Here is a 23,240-nt window from a genome sequence, read left to right as displayed (position 1 = left end):
GGCTGGGAATGTCACCTGGCAGGCAGCAGGGCTCGGCTGGAAGGGAGGAGCTGGTGGATCCCCGTGCCTGCTGTTGGGGACAGCTGCCAAGAAGGAATTACTGCGGCAGATGTCCCTTGGTTGCCACGCGAGTGAGTGAATATCCCATCCCACAGAACCTGCTGCCTCGTCACCTCCCACGGGTAACCCAGCTGTAGGCTTGATGAGGTTTTTAATGAGGAGGAGGAGGAGGTTTTATCGCGTGGTTTTGTACAGTCAGGAAGATTGGTCAGCCTTGCCCCAGTTCTTTGTTTCCTGTGGGATCCCCTGTACAGTGTGCCCCAAGTCTAAAAGTCTAAATTTTGGTATTGCCCAAGGAGGGCAGAAACGCAAGCAGGGACTACAAATTTTTGAAGAAGGAGAAGTCCTAAAAGAAACCTTGGAATGATATTTATCTTGGCATCTGATGAAAGGCTGTGCAGACCCCGGAACACTGGCTTCGGTTATGTTTTAACTGAAACAGAGGGAGGGGAAAAGGCAACCCTCACATTCAGGTGATCTCTAGGTTTACCTTCCCTACTTGGACATCTCCTTCCTCACCTGTCTAACATGAGAGGGACAGTTGTACAGGGAGGTTCCTTGGAGTCAAGATTCAGATTCAGAGCCAATATTTAAGAGAGCTAGAAAGCTGTCTTACCTTGTTGTGGAATTGGATAGTTTGTACTCATTCCTAAAGAGGCTGTAATACAAAAAGCATCTTAGTGCTGTCATTGGATCCATATGGGGACAAGAATGTGTTAATTGTTACTGCAAGGTTGTGGTCCAGCTCTGACTGGAGCTCTGGGAAGTCTGACTCCTAATGCAGGCAAATTGTGGCACACTTTCACCCCAAGCTCCACCTGTACTCAGGATTTGTTATTTAAATTCATAAATGTGGGTAGGAAGAAAGAGTACTTGCTAATGTAAGAGTTGCATTTTAAAACTTGGCTGTTGGCAGTATAATTTCTATGTAAATAGACTGATATGTTTCAAAACACTCAGCAATTAGGAGACACTTGAGGATGTTGAGAGAAGAAAGAAAAATAAGAGCCTGTTTCCAGGTTGAAATGCAAAAAAAAAAAAAAAGGTGAGGGAGTTTTGAGAGAAGAGTAAACCATTCATATAGGATCAGTGATAATTTTAGGTTTAAATCTGTAGAAAATGTACTGAGAGAAAAGACTGCCTTGGAAAAAAATAAAAGACTGCATTGATAATGAGGAGGTGCATAAAAATAAATTAAGCATTTTGTTATAAAGTCAGAGCTATTTATAATCAGAAACAGCATCAAAGCTTAAAAACATATTTCTTTCAGGCAGTTTGTAGGTCTAGACTCAGCTGTTAAAAGAAAACAAATGCAGTAGAAAAAACAAAAGTGTAGCTAGAATATGTCTGAAGAATGCAGAATAGTTATGAAAAGCAAGGTGTCAAATGTGTTCACCGTGTGGATTCCATAGCCCATGGAATTAAGGCATTCTCTGCCTTGGAGAGCTGAAACACAGAGGTCTTGACTCGTACAATGTCTGGAACAGCCACATTCCCATGGATTTTTGGAGGGTAGACTGATCATTATTTGTTTTGGAGTGTATAGAAACTTCAGTCAGGACCACAAACTAATAAGAGCTGTTGTATGAAAGTGCAAAGAAGCTGGGCTCTGTTCCAAAACCCAAGAACAGCAGTTCTTCAGGACACAGCAGAGAGCCTGTCAGAAATGACCACCATGGATAGAACTGCAGAGAATGGTATCAAAGCAGGAGACACTCCAGTGTTGCCTTTGTCCTGCCTGTGTGTCATTTACTGCGTTCCTGCTTTCTGCTGGGACTGAGAAGAACACCATCATCAACTGACACTGCCTGGTGCACTGATGGTAGTAAAACTTATGCAATCCTTGTTTTATTAATGTGTGGGACCATGTGACAAATGCCATTTAAAGACATACTCTGAGAGATTTGGAGTGAGGATGGAAAGTCAGTTAATAGATTTATTTTGAGGCGCATTTTGACTGAACACAAAATAAATACTTGCAAGTGGACTTCTGCTGTGTTTCTCTGTAGTGCCCTTCTGCCTGCATTACTGGTAGTTATTTTGACGCACTGTGGTTTATCTGTGGGTTTGGTCCATGGCTGTTGGACAGGTTGTGATGACCCTGTGCCTGGCATGGAACAGAGCAGTGCCACCCTACCTGTGAACAGCTTGCAGAGGAGCACTGAATGTGATACCTGCAGTCCCCCTGTGGTCTGCCCATAATGCACAAATGGTGCAAGACAATCAGAGGATATGTACTCAAAAGGATTCCCATTCTCCCAGCTCTGGATTTCTGTGCATTTTCACATCTCTCCCCTGACCTTTCAGCTTCATGAGCCTTTGCCCACACAAACGTGCCTAGAATTTATCAATCTCTCTCAGTTTCTTGCACTCTTCCTAGTACTTCCTCTTAAATAATTGGAGATCCTTGGTTTTCATCAGGGAATAAAGCATCTCTTCTATAGTGCAGTCAAAATTTCAAAACCAACATGGTTCATTTGGAAGGAGTGGTGGCCATATGAAAGAAAAAGATGGGTAACTTCTTTCAAGATCTGCTGGATGAAGTAGAGGACAGGTAATTTGCAGTAATACCTGTCCTATACATGATCAGCTTCTCTCCACTGCAATATCCTTCAGCCTCTGCTGTATGGAAATCTGTAATTTTAAACAAATAATGAAAAGATGAAAATCAATACTTTCTTCTATTTTTAAAAAAAATAAACTACTTACTCCTTTAAAATCTATGGCATTAGGATTTATCTTATTTCCCAAGATTTCCAAATGTTTAGGCTCATATGTAGGAGCATAGGATTTCATTGAGATTAAATTTGTGATAGCACTCAAGTCTATGCTATCAAAATAGCGTGGCATGAAATTTTATAAAGGCTACAATTTTTAAAGATTTTTTAAAATTTATTTTAGCCTCATGATATAATGGGGGTTTTAACTTGGAATTTTTCAAAATACTGTTCTCAGCTACAGAGTATTGCTGAAACTCTTGAGATATAATTGCATAAAACCTAAGGTACCTTAATATCCTTTTTTAAAACTTCAACTCAAGGTACTATTTACAAAGGAAAACGTGCTAATCTGAATGATAAGGTGATGAAAAACCTTTGAAAATCTGCTCAGCCAGTGTTAAAATGTCTCGAGTTCTGTAGTATCTGTAATGTTCACTTTAGAGATGCCGTAATTGAGACATTCATAGGAGAAATAGCAGCAATTGGAAGCCCCTGGTTTTGGTATTTCAGGCAGTAAGGGGGGTATTACAGATGCAAATTAGTTCTTCAGTTAAACAGGGCATCCTGCAGGCCTGCAGCTCCTTGGTGAGGTCTGTCTTTGGTGCTTTTAGGGGATTGCCCTTGCTTTTCTGCATAGCCACTGTATTTGATTTGTTTTGCTTCCTATGAAAGCACAGTGTGATGATAAAATTGTTCCCTGGGGATCTGTGTGTTCCTTAGAATTATGTGAAGTATGTGGAGTATTTGCAAGGCGTTGGTGTCCAGTCAGTGAAGCAGTGCTGGGAGCCCTGGTCAGCTCTGACAGAACCCTTTAGAGCTCACTCCATTCTTGTTTATTTAAGGAATAAGGACAAGAGTCAGGTTAATTTAAAATGCCTGCTATCAATGCTCATAATGGAAAAATAAATCCATGTTCTGAACACCTTTCAGCAAACGAAAGACATAACGTGTGTAAGACTGGGGCAGCTTCATACAGTGAGCGTGGAGTTATTAAATAGTGCAGGAAGTTAAATTAAATGATGGAAGGGTTAAATATTGGGCATCTCAAGCTTTTATGTCTTTTTAAATGAGAATGAAGCTGTTCATGAGTGAATTGAATCTTCATTTCGTGTTGAATTGAAGATCAGCATTGATAAGCAAATAAGTGAAATGCTTTTTGAGTACAAGTAAATACATAGGCAAACATCTTGTTTGTGACTTTTTTGTGCCCTTGAAACATCAATGAAAAGATTTTTAAATCATTGGATACTTTCCCCAAGATTTTTAAGTGTGTAATTTTCAGTAGGTGCTGTTAAAGTTCCCGTGGATAGCTGTGGGACAGACTCATCCCCTAATTCCAATTTAGATATGGGACACGTGCAGCTTCCTGCTCTTAATGCTGAGGCATGGAAACTGGGAGCTCAGAATTCAGGCTTGCATCCTCTGAAGTCTGTTTGTTATGACAACTATCAGTAGATAAATTTATAACGACATGTTGTTGAAGGAGTTGAAATGTCTTTTGTGTTAATTAAAATAACTTTTAAGCTTAAAGGCACTTCAAGGCCCAGAGACCACAACTCTGTGGTCCATTCCCTAAAAGAGGGCAATGAGACAGACAATATACTAATACAGGAATACTAATTCCTGTATGCATATGAACATTCAATATATGCCCTCCAGAAATATGGGTCAGAAGTAAAAAATGCTGCTGAAAGTTTTACATCTCAGTATTGTAATTGGAGTTCTACAAAATTTGTGGCTAGATTGTTTTTTGCTGAACAGCACAGGTTTGGGTTGAGCAAAGCATTCACGAAGTTTCTGTTAAATGTGTAATACTAATTTGCTCGCTCTCAAGAAGTTTCTCTCCCCCACTCACAAAAAACCCCAAACACATAGATTTACAAGAGAATTTTAATCATATTTATGGCTACATAAACATCTCAGCATGTCAGAATAAGTACAGAGTATATTATTTTACTTTAGAAAGAGCCAACAGCAGTGTTATTACTGATTTTATCAAGTCTATTAGGCAAGGCACTTGGTGCTTTTGGTCAAATTAGTTTGTAATAAGAATTAGCTACTAACAAAAGAGTTTTCCTTTTCAAATGTTGCTCCTTTTTTAATATAAGAACAAATTTTGTTGATGGGAACGTCATTGTTGAAAGGCCATTATTGAAGGGAGCCATAAAATGTGTCTATGGCAGAAAACTTACTGCAGTGTGTTGATGCAGAATAGGTTTTGCTGTGCAGCACAATCAAAGCAGTGCCAAGGTATCCACAGGAGCTCCACTGAGTAATTTAATGTTGCTGAGATGCACTGCCCATAATGTATTGCTCAGTTAAATTGTTCTCCAAAGAGTTCACATCTCATTCACACATCATAAATCATGTAAATTCTGCTTTAACTGATCTTAATGTCAAAACTCCCATTGCCTTAATTGGGGCAGGAGTTTCATATTATTATTTTATGTAAAAGCACATAAAGCATTATAATTTAAAGTTGTCTATCTAAAAATAAAGCCAGAACATAACTACTGGAATTTCAGTAATTCAGGCAATGGCATCACAGGGAGAACAAAGTGTGTGGGACAGAATAAATTTCTTCTCTACAATTTGTCTTTGGCAATGCATATAAAATGTGCTTTATATCTGAACCTTTCTGGAAAGTTTTCAGGGTTTTTGTAGGTAGGGAAACACAGTTCCTCCTGATAAAGTGACTCAATTTTTTTTCCTAATGCTGAGAAAGATTTAATCCTGTAAAATGCAAACATTTATTTACTTCTTCTACTTCATGGACATTTTCAGTTTCCACTTTTTACTTAGTTTCTTTTTCCTCAAAAATACACACAAAAATCCATGTCCTTGTTTTCTCTGCCTTCCAGAGAAAGTCTTAAATCTTTCTCAAGCTCCAATCCTCATTTCATTAGTGACCTAAGCCCCCAAATCTGCCTATCTTCTGAACATTTTTGTTCTTAGCTGCTTCTTTATGAGATCTGGGATTTTGCTGCTGTCTTTGGTTTCTATTCCTGACTCATTCTGGAAATCCAGGTTTCTATCTCATGACATAAATTGGGGGAATTAAGGTCTCTTCTGTTATAAAGCTGCTTGTGCACAGTACAGTCGCATGTATGACCTGTGTGATGAGGACTTAGTAAACCACAATCTGTGAAATACTTCAGTGTAGTGACATGCAGTTACCAGAAACTGGAGCTGCTGGAGACTCCAATGAATTTCTCTTCAAGGTTATGAGATTTCAAAACTTCTCGCTTGTTCATCAAAGAATGACCATAGCACGAGCCACGCTTGTGAGTCAAAATCATCTTCTGACCTCACCCTCTTTCAAGTTTCTCCTTCTTGGTCCAGAGCCCAGGGCTGTTAAAGCTCTCCAGAGAACAGCTCGCAGAAACTCAGCAATGGGCAAATCGTGGATTTAGTTGCCATTTCCTTTGGAACACCTGAAAAACGAGCCCGAGCAGTGGCCATTGCTGACCCCACAGGTGTCACTGTGGTGTTTACCCAGGAAAGCACTGTCCCCAGGGAGGAGTGACTGCCAGGTCAGTGCTGTCCAGGTCCGGGTCTCTTCCAGCCAGGGGGATTGTGCCTTGCAGCTGTCCCTGTGGCAGCTGCATCCCTTGGGAATGGCTGTGCAGCATCCCCCCGCAGGGCTCTAGCCCCCAGCAGGGCTCTAGCAGCATGCCTTGCTGTTCAAGTGGAGGGCTTGCAGCATGCACAGGCAGGAGGTTCAGTCTGACATGCTGCAGGAGTTCATGGGATTTCCTGTGTGCCTCAAAGGCTTCCTGGGCATCCTTAGTTTGAGTGGTTCTGAGGGGAAGGCCTTTGGCACCTACACAGGATTCCAGCAGGCTGAGCTGAAGATCATTAAGTTAGCAGATGAAAAGATTTAGAGCTGAAAGAGGTGGTAAGAAAGCCTAAATTTTCTGCATTCATTAAGAAATTCTTAACCATTATAATTTGCTACCTCAGGTTTTAGCTGCCTGAAATTTAAAAATCGTCAGTTAAATCAACTGACAATATTGAATCTGCCCTGGTGTCAGGAGTTAAATCTTCTAATAGTCACTTTTTTTTCTTTTATAATTCTTTTATAATGTGTTATTTTTCGATCAGCAATATTTTCTAACTGATTTGAGTCAGAAACCATCTGAATTTTGCAAATACCATTGTAATGTGTCCCTTGTGCTTCTTCCCACCCACTGCCCCTCTCCCCATGCCCAAACAAATGTCTGTCTCAGCTTAGAGAAAGATGGCTTTGCTCATAAGATGATGGCCTCATACATTTTGTCCTTATTGTACTCCTGTCATTACAATGCTCCTGCACTGACAAAACCTCCACTGCTCGCAGGTTTTGGAGGACTTGGAGGATTTAACGCACAGCCTGTGATTGCCTTTGGGAAGTGCCGTGCATGTCTTGCAGTCTTGAATACACTGCACGAGGTCAGCAAGGTTTGGAGGTTCTGAACGTCATCTGGGCCTTCCTCTGTGTTCATCTCTGTGCTCATGTCTCCTTTGGGGCTGTCCTTACGCTGACTTTCAGGACAGCAGTCGTGGGGCACAAGGTTCCCTCGGACTCTCAGAACGGGGTTGGTTTTCCCCGGCCGTGCTCAGGTGCTCTCGCTCCTGGGCATTTGCAGAGGGAGCACAGAGGGGCCCTTTCCTGGCACGGTGGTTCCACCGCATCCCAAGGCTTGTGGTCACAGCCTTGGGTGGGACAGAGCAGGAAATGCCCTGTGGACAGTGCAGACAAATTGTAATGGATCCACCTCGAGCTGTAATAAAGGAAGATGAATTGCCTTATCCTAGATGGTATAAATTATTTATAGTATGGGTTTATATGAATGACTAATAAATTATAGGAAGGGAGGCAAGTTTGAAAAAGACAACCCACAACATGGGTATCTTTATGTCTCAACTAAATCTGTGTGAATTCATGCAAGCCTTGTACTGATTCCAGCTTCCACCCAGCTAGGCAAATGCAGGGAAATGGGAGACAATAAATGCTTCCAGAGAAGATCTTTTGTGAGGAAGACAAAACCTTTTTTTTTTTTCTTCCTAGAGTTATTATCAGTGTGCTACAACTTAATATGCCTTAAGACGGAAAAGTTTTTTTGTATAACTCTTACCTGATGATTATTCAGCTTATTTGCTCATTTGAGCTTAACTGGCTGTGTAGTGCTCTGCTTTTTTAGTTCCTGAAACTTCACGTACAAATCTAGGTATAGATCTCTTCCATCATCTTTAGTAAATGCAAACCAAAGAAAAGTAGCCTGCCTATTACTTTACTTTATAGAATGCAGTGAATTTGTAAACATTGTGGAGAAGCATTGAAATGTTCTTTAACCATTCTTGCCTTTTCCATGTTAAAGGTGAAATGAAAAATTCCCATCTTATGTAAAACTTTGAAGAATTCCAAAAAGGATGCATGTTAATATTTAAAATATCCTAATAAGTACTGTATATAATCAAAATTATGGAACTTTTTCAATAATGTGAATTTTGTTTTTCTTTTCTAGTTAAGCATACAGTTTCATATAGCCTGAAATAGACAGCATGGTAAAACGTTTTTGTTGTGGTATTTAAATAAATGCAGTGTGGCACTACTATGTTTTTGGAAACCTAAAATCCGACTCATATATCCTGAAGTAGAATCAGTAGCTCAAATAAGGCAAGACAAAACACTTCTGAATTTTGAAAATTCTCTTCTTTTGAAGACACTGCATAGGGATAGGAAAATACGAGAGATTAGAGAGCTGTGCTAACCTGTGGATAAACACTGGCTTGAACCAGTCGAATATTTTGTAGTTGTTCTTTTGTCTCAGAGTAAGAAACTTAAAGTATTCCTTGATCATGTTATGAAGGTTTTTCCTTCATAATCTATTATTTTATGAAAGCCTGTAGAGTGGTTTCTGCACTTAGTTCTATGTTAAGATTTTACCAGCCTTTAGCAGGGAGAATATAAACAACCCCCCAGCCAGAACACCAGCTGCTCATCTCAGGATTAGAGATTTCATATTTTAAAGCAAGTATCCAAAACAGTGCAAAAGGATCAATAATTTTCATGATGTTGAAAATATTCAAAGAGAGATCACCTGATGCAATAGAATTGCTTTGCATTCCCAAAGAGCATGGATGTTTTCCATTATTAGTAACATTTCCACACCATGGGTCACACAAAGCTTATATAGCCATAGTTTTTACGGATGTATCTCCAAAATTCATCTCCAAGATAAGAGCTTGCAAATAATTTGATATGATTTATTAAAGAAATATGGATATTGATCTAGCACCGATATCCAACTCTGACAGACAAAAACTCTCTAACAGTTTAAAGTTAGAAAGTGTATGTTCATTGCGGCACCGGACAGCGTGCGGGATAGCTCCCAAATACACACCGCACCTTTCCAATGATTACAGAGTCCTTTTATCCACACCAGAACTGAATACCCAAAATACAAATACATATTCATCATTTTGGTACATCCCATTCCTCGCTTCCTATGCTAATCATTCCAAAAGCTATTAAGCATGCGTAGTTTGTTCCTTGAAATGGGTCACTGGTCCCTTTCATGGGGAGGGGTCCCGAAATGAGGAAGTAAATGAAGTCTTCCTCATTCTGACCTTTCTACCTTTTCAATGCAAATATGACAAATGAACCTTGGTAGAACTCCCATTCCCTGTCTTCAATTGGTTTCAGAACAGAGGAGGCCCACAATTGTCTCATGTTCCTAAAAGCTATTTGTCAGTTTCCATATTCCTCATTATAAACCCAGCTAACTAAACATTGTGTTGACAAGCAATCAATTATTAGTTAACTACTAACTCTTAACTTCATCAAGACCTACTCATTTATCTTAATTAACTCTAGTAAAGCTTATCTCTAACTAAAATCTTAACTCCTTGAAAATCTCAAAATTCCTTAAAGTTTATGTTTCAGATATATTATTTTGTTTTGCTTTTGCTTTATTGTTCTTTTCCTCTTCCCAATACCAGTCTCTTAAGGTCTAAACTGTAGCATTTGTTCATAATGTTCTTTGCTTTTCTTCCCCCCAATATAATTTAAGGAATGATGTTGCTGCCACTCATTTGACTGGTGTTATTGCTCATTGGACACCAACTGGAGAAAGCTGAGGCTGGTAGAATTGCACTCACTGTATTCTGAGAGTTCCTTAAGTAAAAGTGCCATCAAAAGTATTCCCTAGGAATCAGTAAGAAGAAATTTTGGTGCTTTTTGTGTTTATTTGCTTGTTTGTTTTTTTTATTTGCTTGATTGTTTTTTTAAGAGCTCAGACCATTAACAGAATCAGGAGGAATGAAAAGCATCTGGTACTTGAAATTTGAGTTGCATAAGGAAGTTCCTTTTTGATGTGAGTTCCTATTTACTGTCTCATTATGGTTCAATTGCATCTGCCTGCAATTGAGGGATGCCCTCTGGCTCAGTGCAGCCTGTGTCCCTCAGAGCCTGTGAGCCACAGCTGAGTGCCACTGCAGCACACTGGTGTGTCTGCATGCTCAGGCAATTCACGTATTCCATTAATAAATGCAGAATACTTCAACTGCCCTGCAAACCAGAATCCCAAATGCCATAAAAAACCCTGAAATTGCATCCATCACTTCTCATTTTTCAACATCAACAAGACTTTTGGCCTTCATCTATTACATAAACTCACCAATCTCTCCTCTGGCTGTACAGTCATTACAAGATAAAGAGATTTGAGATCCCTGTTTCCCATTTCACCTTTCCCTGACACATCCCCAGTTTAATCTTCCTGTTGCTTAGTTATTGCAAAAATGGGCAAAACTAACTACTGTGAAGATAAGTATGCTTTCTTCTGAAAGAAGATCTATTGCACCATAGGAATGAACTCAAAGCTCCCAGATTAGTGCTAGAATATAAAATAATTCAGCTTTAGAAGGATCAGTCTCCCAAGTCCACAGTTTCCTAATGGTTAAAGAAGCAAGAAAGGGAAAGAATGGACTTCAATTTGCCATAAATATATTTGTATGCTTTTCCCAAATGGCCAGTGAAAAAAATAATTTGTTAATTGCCCACGTTTACCTGTGGCCAGAGGCCTCTCTGTTGTCTCGGTGGTTTTTGCTGCTTTCTTCACAAAGGCAAAAACTTGAATCTCATTGATGTCTGGGGGTTTTACAAAAGACAAGGCAGGAAAGAGTTTAGGTTTCTATCTGTGGATTTTGTTTGGTTTAATAATTATTTTTATTTATTTTTTTAAATTTGGTTTCACTCTGAGTGTCAACTCTCCATCTTTGAGGTGATTTCTGTTAACTCACCAGGTATTTTCCTCAGCATCTGGTACACACAGCTTTATAATAGGTATAGAAATTACCTTGCATCTGAGTTTGCTGCAAATGGGGTAGATATTCCTTGGTGCAGTGCTCCCTCTTGCCTGGGGGAGTACATTCTTCAAACTGAAATTCATTTAGCTGTCACCATTGTATTCCTTATGTAGAAGTTCCAGTGACATAACATTCAGATTGTGCCTGCAGGAAGAAAGCTCAATTTATAACTAGAGCAAAGCTAAGCCTCTTACATTTCCCCCTTCCTTTTCATTTTGTGTCTTCATCCTTTCCAGTCAGTAGGAGATGGATGATGAGAGGAGTGTAAATGGAGAGGGTTCAGCAGTAAGACAATCTGATGGTGTAGTGTAACCTGTCCTTAAAGTGTCTTTTTGTGTGATCTTCCTATGTGCTTCAAGACCAAATATCCAAATGTTCAACAGCTGGATTTGAAGGACAGGTTTTTCCAGAAAAATTTCGGATCGCCTGGTTAAATTGTGAATAAATTTTATTTTATTATTATTTATTTATATAAATTAATTTTATAGATAATATATATATATTATATAAAATATATATAATATATATTTTATATATGTATTAGATATAAATTTATTTATATAAATGATATAAAATTTATTTATATAAATTTACTTTATTGCGCAGACTTTTATCAGTAATTAAAATGCAAGCATTTGTTTTCTCTACAATGTACAAAACACGGAAATAATTGTAGGTATTGTTCCAAAAATACAAAGTGAGAGGGTGACCAAGAGTTGAGTGTTCTCACCCACCCTTCTGCTTTGTGTCTTGTCAAGTTGGGTTTCTGGGGATGCCCCTTCTCTTGTACCAGGGCTTTGCAACTGAAAGTATTTCCTTCAAAATTGTCTGAACCTAGTTAGGCTGACAGTTGAGAATACATTAAAAATTTTTTGCAAATCGCCTTTTTATTTTGGTGTCTTAATTGGAGGGATGTCTGCAAATGCTGGTTTTCTCATCAGTGCAGTACAATGTGCATGTCATTTTTCTTTTATATTTGAATGTTTATTGTAGGGATTTTGATAGTGGCTTTTGAGTAATACCATTAATATTGGAAGTATGTTAAATAAATTCTGTTTATGGATAAAATGAGCTGAATGGATATGAAACACAAACCAAATTAATTAGGCGTGGTTTCTTCTCTTCTAGTGAATAAACACAAACCCTGGATTGAGACGTCGTACCATGGAATCATAACTGAAAACAACGACACTGTGATTCTGGACCCTCCCCTGGTTGCTTTGGATAAAGATGCACCCGTTCCCTTTGCAGGTAGGAATGTACAAGAGCAGCAGCATTTGAGCCTGTGGACTGCATTTTGAATTTATTGGCATTTCTAAGGAAGGAATTTCCAGTGTAATTTGAAGGGCACATGTAAAGGTTGTGTCTGAGTACTCAGGACATGACTGTTGGCCCACAGATCCTGAAATGAGGTGTTTCCTACACTGAATTTGTTGTGAAGCAGAACAGAATAAAGAGAATAATACAGCAGGCACCCACTATCAACATATTTTTAATGCAAACACAATAATTACACAATTACACTTGAATTTGCTTTTATAGAAATTAATCATTGAAATTGCCTGAAGTAATAATACATAATTAATTTTGTTCAGCAGTAACAGCCCCTGCTTTCTCTCTTCCTGTTCTGCTCCCTGGTAATGGACAAAATGTGTGACAAATACTTAAAGTTGCTGAAATCATATCTTACTGTGTAAGCACTTCATAACTGTCAAGACTTGGACAGAAAATTTAATGGAGTTTTTGAACATTTTTGCTCAGGTTGCTGTATGATAGATGTATGTCATATACAAGTTTGCATTTGTATTAAGTCTATTTTACCTGACACTTTTTCTGTCCTGAGTTCCTTAAGCAGAATATGGGACTTCTGCATGTCGAGCAAGTTCTCTCTTGAATTCCCTCTTTCATTAAAAATACTTTTTGAAGAAAAGAGAGAATAGTATTCTCCATGATAGCTGCTATGAAGGTCTTAAGATGGTGCAGTTAGAAAGATGGTATTGTTTAAGAATCTTCACCTTTTCTAAGGAAAGGAACTGGTAAAGGTGAGTATCCTTGTTTTCGGGGAGCTGTCATGTTCAGGAAGCAGAAGACCAAGTGCTTGTCCCAAACAGCATTTTACAGTATCCTGAAAGAATTGTTCTCAGTCACTTTTCCCAAAAGCTTACACTGGCATCAGCTCCTACCCTGCCAAACCAGGGCTCCCAAATGGTTTTTATATATTGACCCCCATTTTAATATCAAGATTGTTTGTCGCTTGTGGTGCCCAGTGATTCTTGGCTGCATGAAGATCAATTCCTAGTGAAAAGATGCCATTGTCGTTTTTTACCTCTATCACTGTGAGTGTTTCATCTTAGATTTGGTTCTTCTGCTTGCATTCCCTTAGGATCCTTTCAGAGATGCTAATCACGTGCTATTGTCACTGACACTGCAAACTCTGCTGACTGGGAATTTGTTAGCCTAATTATTTTCATCAGCTTTTACAGTGGGAGAATCAACACATTTTTCATTAAATAGTGATTTACTTTTCATGTAGAAAATCATCCTTTGAAATACTGAACTTACACAGACAGAATGGCTTTTGTGATAAAGGTTACATTAGACAGTAGTTTTAATTTAGCTTCTCCATTTATTGATTTGAAGTATTTATATTTTGAGAAGTATCTACTTCTTACAAGGGTAAATACTTTGTGTGTATTTTCTGATATTAGTAGTTTATTTCCTGATAATATTTGGCCTTGTGATCTGCAGTCCAGGTATATTATTATAGTGCTGATTGAACCCTTCATTCCCTTGAAGGGCATGCATTCCCTATGTTTTTGGAAAAACCTCTATGCACTTTTTAAAAAAAACTCCTGTCTTTTTAAATTGTTGGAGGAACTTACTATTTCTGTTGTAGTTTTTGATTTAATATTTGGTTTCATAATATCATTAATTTATTTAAGTTTTTTATGGAAAATTGAATTTGCATCAGTAGGAGAAACTGAAACAGATACAAGTACAATATTAACAATATTCAATAGCTGTACATTTAATAGTATGGTAATGTGGAATATCTTTTATGTCCATATTTTATTTAAATGTGGAAATTTCAGTTATATCATATATCAATCTTTAATTGTAACAGAGAATCAGAGCTCCAACAGTTCCTTTATCATCAGCCTGTTAATATTTTCAATATTTGTGTGCAACTATTGGAGAAGAAAAAAATTCTAGTGCTTGGAAAGTTCTCCATGTTTGGTTGGTTGGCTGTTTTTTTAATGGTCCCAGATTCAAGAATATATCAGAGCAGTTTCTGATCTGTGCCAAAATATCTGCTGAGATCTCCTTGAGCAAACTGTAGTAAGACTAAATTTATGTGAATTCTTCCTCTGCAACAACCCCTGCAGTAGTTTACAGGCAGATGGCTCTTCCATCAGGATTTGTGTTACCTTATAAAAATAAATAAATAAACCAGTGTGCATTTGACTTTAAAAACACACACACAAAACCAATTGACAAACGATCCCCTCCAAAAAACCAAAACAAAACCCAAACCTCAAACCAAACAAAAAAAGACAACAACCCAGCTGCCATGTAGCCATTCACTGCAGCTGGGCAGGAGTTCTACAGCACCAGAAGTGAGCCACAGCAGAAGGCGCAGTGTCAGTTACCCTCCAGGCTGATGTTCCCAGGGCACACCTGTACAGAGGCATGGCTGGATGTTACCTGAACTGTGAGATCTTCCTGCTCTTCTTAATGCCTTCCCTTGGAAGTGCTGGTCTTCCTTCAGTGACAGGTTTAGGGAAATGTACAGGATTTACCACTGTGACAGGTCATGGTAGGGGACACGTCTATTTATTGAATACATTTATCTACTAACTTGTACTTACTTATTCCATATTTATATGTTGCTAGTGAGGGTGTAGTTCTTTTGGACATGTGCTTAACTTAGTCCTTGTGTTTGCAGCATGCTCCTTGCTGCTTGCCCTGGTACACAGGTAGTTATGCATTTTGTATTTTTCACCTGGGCAAATAATTTTTCACCATGTAACTGCTTTGTTACTAAGAAGAACTAAGCTGTTAAGAGACATTTGCTATTCAGTGATTCTTGTCTGCCCTTAGTGCTTTGATATGCTTTCTGAGCCCATTCCTATGAGCTCCTTTTTTTAGTTTAAATGCTACTTGTGGCACAGGCCTACTCCAAACTGCAAATGGTGTTTTGGTTTTCACTTATGGAAACTTTAACTTTTTTCCTAATGCCTCTGTCTTTTTTCATCACCATGCCTACTAAGGTAAGTCTGTCAACCCTTTCTAGGAGTGCACACATTATGGTGCATGTCAAACCTGAGTGGTCACAGGAGAAAATTACTGTAATCTGCACTTTTTTTTCACCTCTATCTAATGTTTAACCTCAAGGGTGATGACAGGAGAAAAAGGAGTCTTCTGTGCAGTCACCTTCCTGACAGGTCTGTGTTTCCAGGAAGGACTAAGGAGAGAGTAACAGGACTAAATGTGCCTGTGAAAATACTGGCTGTCAAATGTGATCAGCATTTTTCATAACTGGAGCACGAAGACTTTCACAAGATTGCAATGAATGGCTTTTTGTGTCTCTTTATCTAATGAATTTATTGTGAATAATTGAAGTATACATAAAGTCCTGGTTCTTAAAATTATTATGGTATAAACATACCTCCCTTTATTTTTTTAATGCAATTGTATTTTTTGTCTCCTAGTTTGGAAGGAAAGGTTGAAAATACCAGTATAAGCTTGTAAGTGTGAGCAGTTTTGGATCAGCAGTTTTCCATATTTCAGTTCTTCAAGTCCTGGCCCAAAAAGGATTTTCACAGACTGGTGTTGAAATACAACTGAACTTTAAAATAACTAAACTCACCATGGCATCCTGGAGCCTTTTGCAGGGTATCGGAGACATTCCCTGACCCTCCTCCCCTCCCCTTGGCCAAAAAATACCCCACGGAAAATGAACCCCTACAAAACCCACAAAGAAATTTGCAACAGTTCAGGCTTAGGGCTAGTTTGGCTAGAAACAAGGTGGGATCTACTGAATCAGTTTGTCAGGATTCTGTTCTTCACAAAATGCTGTGAGATGACGGGCAGCTTTTGGAAGAGACATTTACCTGCATTCCAGTAACAGCAAGACTTTCATCAGCAATGCTGTGCAAAAATAGATCTGTTAGGAACTTCAGGGTGTCGTCAGTCCATGCTTCTGCCCAAGGCAGGCCCCTTGTCATTCCTGAGAAACAGTTTTCTGTCCTTATCTTACAGATCTGTAGTGGCAGAGACGCAACAGTTTCCCTGGGCGATATATTGCACACTTCACCATATTCCTGGTTTTTCATGAAGCTTGGTCTGAACTTTCTGTACAGTGGTTTTAGCCCATTAGTTTTAGTCCTATCCACAAGGCAGAGCAGATTATTCCCACTCTTTTTGTGCAGAAGCCTTTTATGTTACTCCCTATAAGCACCATGAGCAATCCTAACCAACCTGGTGTGGAGGAGGTTTCTGCTGCTCGTGGTGTTTTCTGAAGCAGAAAAACAGGGGGCAACATTCAGGGTATCACCAGCCAGACACTGTGTACAAATCATGGGCGGGTTGGGACAGGAACATGTCTTGAGCTGTTTATTTTCCAGCATCAGCCTCATGGCACTGCATGGTTATGACAACGGGAAAATGCCAGCAGCTCACATCCCAGGCAGCAGGCCAAGCAGCCTACCTTTTACAACTTACCCAAAACCCTAATTTTAAAAATTCCCAGACAGGGCAGTGAGGTGAAAGAGCAGAGCTAAACTTGTCACTGCCCCCATTTCTGGGCTGATAAAGTCACATTTGAGTGCCCTGTGTCCCAGCGAGGCTGAGCTGGGTAATTGTACCAGGGTGAGCTTGGCCCATTACATCTTTACCTACTTTTATGCTCTTGATAATTTTATAGAGAGCCTTTCTTAGCAAGATCAGAGGTCTGGCTCCCCCCAGACAAGTAATTTGTGTCTCAGAAGCAGTTCCAGTTCACACCTCCTGGGCAGATGGAGTCCCAGTCTCTGACTGTGTTTTGGCTGTGCTAAAAGCACTGTAAAGAATGAGGAGACAACAAAACCAGCCAGGAAGGGTGCCTGAATATTCACTAAACTATAAGATGCAACCACAAACTCTCCAAATCTTCTTTGTTATTTTTGCAACTCAGAGGAGTGTGTATTCTCAGCTACACCACAGCAAATCCACCACTTGTCAGCCCACTTACACCCAGGGACTGAACACAAAATCCCATTTCTCTGTTTCAGACTGTGAAGCTGTCCAGCCTCCTTGTTTGTTTGTTTGTATTGAAAAGCAGTGGCATAAATAACAGCAACTATCCTTTTGATACAACATTGAAAATACAGAAGTTATTCTAAAATTGTCATTCTGAATATTATCCTTTCTACTCACTGTCAGCCAGACTTAGAACACGAGTTGGTTTAGGATGCCCAGAATTTTATTTGTGTTATATATTTCTCTGTGAAAATGAGGCATGATCAAAAAAAAAAAAAAAAAAAAAAAAAAATACAACATGCAGGCAAAACCGTGGAGTGTTGCAGTTGTTTATAACAATTTTTTAATGATTTTTAATTTCTAGCTTTCAAGCTTACATTTATTACTGTAGCTTAATTAGTTAAGACTTCAGCCTTCAAAGGCAAAAAACCTAATCTCTTCCCAGTGTTCCTAATCTAAGGTAAAATAAAAAATTGGTAATAGCACAGTTAATTCTGGGGATGCTGTTTTTGACTTAAGGGATGCTGCTTATCATCCAGTAAAGTTAAGAGTGATAAACACGCTCGAGTTTCAGATTTAGAATGCACCAAAAAACCAATCACTCTCACAGTGTCCTCTGTTAGTCCCCGAAGCTCAGAGATGAGGGCTTTGCGGGCTTTTAAATTTGTTTTTTTTTCTGTGATTGCCTTTCTTAGTCATTTTTACAGCTGTGAAATAATAGTAGGTGATACCAGTGTGTCCAAAGAAAACTAAAGGGTCAGGGATTCAGGCTGTTCTGATGGAGCTTTTAGTGGCTGCTAAGGGGTCTTCATTGCAGGAGAAAGGTGCTAGGGAGAAAATGAGAATTACATGCTTGGGTTGGGAATGAATGCCAAGTTCCTCCTGACAGATAAAATCAATAATGAATGGGAACATTGAGATACTTCATTACACCTAAATATGCTAAATTACTTGAAGGTAGAAAGAAGCAAGGAAAATAACCAATGAATTCCAGTCTGATGATATCCACTTGGACTTCTAAAACTACTTAGGGAAAACAGTGATTTGAGATACATTTGAACTGTTTCTGAGTAGCTTTCTTTATGTACAGGACTCGATCTTTAGAAAAATAGGGCAGGATATTACAGTGGATTGCAACCCTAGACAATAGGACAGGGACAGATTCTGTCATTTTATAATCCTGAAGTGTACTAAATAACCATTTAAGTAAAAAAATGGTAAGTTAAAACAGATTGTCACTGAAGGTGCCAGGAAAATAGTGAGAGTATTTGAACTTTTGGGCTATTCAGAACACAAAGAGAAACCTGAGTGGGGAGTACTGGAATTGCTAAGCCTATCAGTCCAAAACTTTCTTGCTGCTCTTTTGCTCTGAGGATGGATGTAGATTTTGTGTCACACTCCTTTGAAACTAATGAAGCCTTGCTGCATGAGAGCCATTGCAATGTGCCTGAATCTGCAGCTGAAAAACAAAGTCATTTATTCCAATGAACTAGAAACACTTCTATTTTCAACAAAATATTTTAAAAGCTGCGGAAAGCATTTATTTTGTTGAGATACTATTTTGACAATTTTTTTTCTGCAATGAAACTTTTTAGTGTGAATTAAGATGTAACTTGCTTTTGAGATGTGATTTTTGCTATGGAGTTAAGCGTGGTTTCTAAACTTTTTAGACACTCTCTAAAATCAGAGGTGGTTCCTGAAGGATTTCAAATTCTGAAAGTCACAGGAAAGACAGCGTAGGAAACTCATCTGCTTGGGGATAAAAAAGGATGAGAACTAGTTATTTTCTTATGGTTTGAGTGATACATGGAGGGTTACCTGAGGCCTGAACAGGATCATACAGTAAAAGAAGTGTGAGCAGCTGAAAAATGTAAAACTGCTCTAGTTATCCCTCATCATTAAAATTGCAGTGGAAATCATAACTGCTTAGGTTCTTACAATTTCAGGTAGAAATGAATGTTTTCTAACATGTAACATGAAATTATTTGAAATAACTATGCCAGCAAGCATAACTCCAGTCTATGAAGAACTGGTGAGCCAGTTGAAGCAAACAAGAACATTTTCTCTTCTTGTGTAGTTTGATTCTATTCATTATTTGATATTCAAGAAGTAGTAAACTTGAGCTGCTCACTTCTGCTCTCCAGTGGTGTGAAGAATCCAAAATCTGCACCCATCTTTACTTCCAGTGCTGCAATAACAGGAGGGACCCTCAGAAGAAGGGATGAAGGAGCAGAGTGAGGACTCAAAGGAAGGAACAAACTGAGTCAAATAATAGAAATTCCACTCTAATAACTTTCTTCACACTTTCATTCCATCTGTGGTCCCCCCATTAATTCAATTACATCTCTCTCCTTTACATAAATAATTTCCTTTTATGTGTGAGTTACTCTGTTGTCATGTTCCTGGGTGGATATGATGAACATCAAAAAGGATTGCTTGTAAAAGCATGCAGCATTCTTTATACAGACTTAGAAAAATAATTTATAATGCCAGGAAGTGTTAGTAATGCAGCAAGTGGAATTGGAATATTCACCACTTAAAAGTTTACTGCAACAAAATTGGCACGGAAGGATTCCACCTTGCTTTAAAAACAAAATCAAAAGTCTTTAAAATGTTTTCCTCAGAATGGAACTACTTGAGTTAATGTAAAGCAGCAGGGACAAGCCACTTGCTTATAATGGTTTCTAAATATTAAAAATGTTTTAAAAGAGCAGCCTGAATAGGTAATTATTTATTCTTTAGAGCTCCTTGTGCTTATTGGTCAACAGTTCTCTTGTGGAAGGAATAGATAAGAGCCCCCACTTTTCTTTAAACCTGCTTCTTTCCACTAAGCTGAAGAAAAAAATTATTTTTCTGGACAAGAACAAACTCCTAATAGCCTGAAACTGCTGTTGATCCCTTTTCTTGCTAGGGCTACCTAAAAATGCATGTGATGCTACTTTTATGAAGCAAGAAGAGGAAGGAGAATATAAAGAATTCAAACTCTGGACAGGTAGTTTAGGTCATTGATTTTCTGCTCAATTCTCCTGTTTCTAACTGTGTGAAATGGATCAAACCAATTTGTTCTCCTGGCTTGTGGTTTCCTCCACTGTCCATTTTTCTGTGTTTAGATTATTAAAAAACCTCTCCCAAGTGCTTTTATCTCAGTGACTGTGGAGCCCTGAGCATCTCTGAGTGCAGCCCCAGCACAATGAGGATTTGCTCTTCTCAGCTGTTTTCTGTTCCATAACCATTTCTGGTACAGGTGTGTTTATAGGGGATGTAACAGTGCCACCAGACTGGCACACAGCAATTTTGTTCAGTAATTTGGAAACAACCTCTCCATTTATAAATGAAGTCCAATGCTTCTGTATTAAATGGACCAAGTCTATATATAATTTTAAATGTTGTCAGATGTTAGGATGACTCTTGTTTCTCAGACTGAAAGGCACTGTAGAAAGGACAGTAGAGGCAATATTAGATTTTTTTTTTGATTTGTTGCCTTCATCGTAGGGGTGGTGAACATAAACATAGTAGAGTTCAGAATGTTTTGAGAAAATAATATATAATTTGTGTTAGGCTTTTGCAGTGTCACACACTCTGCCACTCCCAGGCTCGACAGAGACTCTGCTCCTGCCCTGGTGGCAAACAGGGAGCTGCCCAGCGAATTGGCTCAGGCCAGTTTAATCAAGGAGGATACGCTGGGCTGATCAAGTGATGGAAAATGGGCACCTGATGCCATCCACACAGCTCCAGTCATCTCCTGAGTGCTGTGATCCTTTCCTTGGACAGCTGTGTGGTCCCACTCTGGGGTTCTTGCTCTTTGCCTCCCCCCCAGTGCCTTGTGTCAGTCTCAGGGGTTTCATGGATTTGTTTGTCACCCCGTTCCACAGCGCTGAGCCTGAGACATTCTGTGCTTACTGAAAACCCAGGAGGGCGTGAACAGACAAAATATTGGTAGGTATGACATACAGACAGACGTGTTATAGGCACTTATGGTGCACATTATTGTAAAATTTCTCTTGTGTAATAGCAGCTTTTGGACACAATTAACCAGCGTGTGCACTTTGTATCCCCACAAACACTTGCCTTACACTGAGTTTGTAATAAAGTATTTCATAGCATAGCTCAGTTTCCCTCACTTACAGCACTGTCTCTTATGTGAAGTTTAGAAAATTATACAAAGAGAGAAAAAGAACTAGTTTTTGGAAGTGATTGGTTTTTAGTTACTTCATTGACTGTGACTCCAGTTAGGTGGTCTGCAATTACCATAGTGATATAAACAGGCTGCAAAACAAACCTACATTACTTTAAATATGTAATTTTTAAATTTTTGATTTTTTTTAGTTTGTTTTTTAAAAATCATGATGTGCTCTAACTTACTTGCCCTTTATATAAAGTTTAAAAGAACAGAAAAATAATTTGGGTTAACAAGTGAGAGCAATTGCCAACCTGTTACAGGAATCCATCTCCATAAAAAACTGTATTTAAATTTAACTAATTTCCTTTAAAATTATTTAGTTAATCAAACTTAAATTTAGTTCAAGCATTTAAAAATTAACTTACTCCTGTCACATGACAAAGAAATTTAAGTAACTATGATTCTGCGGCAGTGGATATAATAACCATAACATGTCAGGCCTGGTGTGTTTTGTTGTTGCTAAAAAGTTTTCAAGTCAGGTTGGTCCCTTTTTAACCAGCTGCTCAAAAAATTTCTGAAGGACTCATTGGTACTTGATTGATTTGTTAGTGCCTGTGACAGATTTAATGGATATTTCTCACAAGATTTCTGCTCCTTACTGCTGCCTGCCTTGGAGAGCTTCCAGGTGTGCTAATGAAAAAAAGTCATGAATGAAGGCAGGAGCAGTGAGCCTTGTATTTGGTGTGGCATCCAGAGGACAGAAATTAAATATAACACTGTAATTAATAGGCGTGCTAGAATTGAAAGGATGACAGCAACTTAACATCATCTTTCAGATGTTTTTGGACTACAGTGCATTATTTAGGACAGCAAAGCTTCTACATCCCCCCTAGCAGCTTCCCTGGAGCTGGGAGCTGTTTCTGCACGGCCTCTTCTCCCAGGGCTTCACCTCTGCAGCACTTCACTAAAACTGGACACAGCAAAGGGCAAAATCCCGGAGCTGTGTCAGCTCAAATGGATGTTTGCCCATTTCTGCCTCAGGGATGTCCTTGTGTGGGGGAACTGGCTGCTGTGTGGGAGCTGCCTGCTAGAACAGCAGCATGAAAGGCAGTGGGAATCATGTGCAATGAAAGAGAAATCATGTGCAATAAAAAGCCCCATACGCTTTGTGTAAAATTTTTGATTAAAAAGTGCTTCCTTGAATGGAATTTGCTCCAGCTGTTGCCATCTGTCAGTCTTTCAGTGCCCTTTAGAAAACACAGCATTGTTGATTTTGGTCCATCTCTCTGGGGGTGCTGCTATAGGACGTGCCACATACGGCAGATTATCAGTGGTACTGCAGGAGCCAAGGGCTGCTGGGTGTGGGGCTGAGCTGATGGACTGAAAATAACCCAGTCCTTTGCTTTAATCTGCAAGATTGAAGTAGCAGGCCCTGCCTACTGTTTACTGCAAAGTGCTTTTATGTGCTGCATGCGAAAGCACAGCAGAGAAATCCCAGCTTTCTCCAGAGTCCCCACGTAATTCGTTTGCTTGGTGTGGTTTTAGATACAGAGAAAAGTTAATTTGGTTAGAATGTTTCTTGCCAATGACTGTGGCTTTATTGAGCAGAATTTTATATATAGAAATAATCTCCCTTGTGCTGATTTATTTTTAAGTTTTTTATTTCAGTATCATGTTCTCTTCATAGAAGAGAGGGAATGAACACTTCGAGGACAAACACTTTCACATGTGTCTGTCCTGATGCTGTGACT

At 39.0% G+C, this 23,240-nt stretch overlaps 1 protein-coding gene across 2 annotated transcripts in view; it reads left to right on the top strand.

Moving 5' to 3' along the window:
* The window catches only part of CLSTN2 (calsyntenin 2), a 322,525-nt gene that overhangs the window by 120,284 nt on the left and 179,001 nt on the right, over positions 1 to 23,240 (top strand). For both annotated transcript variants that reach the window (XM_053985975.1, XM_053985976.1), the window contains exon 2: positions 12,258 to 12,380. In XM_053985975.1, coding sequence (XP_053841950.1) covers positions 12,258 to 12,380 — 123 coding nt within the window. The remainder of the gene's footprint in view (positions 1 to 12,257; positions 12,381 to 23,240) is intronic.

Source organism: Vidua macroura, chromosome 10 (genome assembly GCF_024509145.1).
Source record: "Vidua macroura isolate BioBank_ID:100142 chromosome 10, ASM2450914v1, whole genome shotgun sequence".
NCBI classification, from domain to species: Eukaryota; Metazoa; Chordata; class Aves; order Passeriformes; family Viduidae; genus Vidua; species Vidua macroura.
Note: the sequence above shows the minus strand (reverse complement) of the source record. Positions and strands in the feature narration are given on the sequence as shown.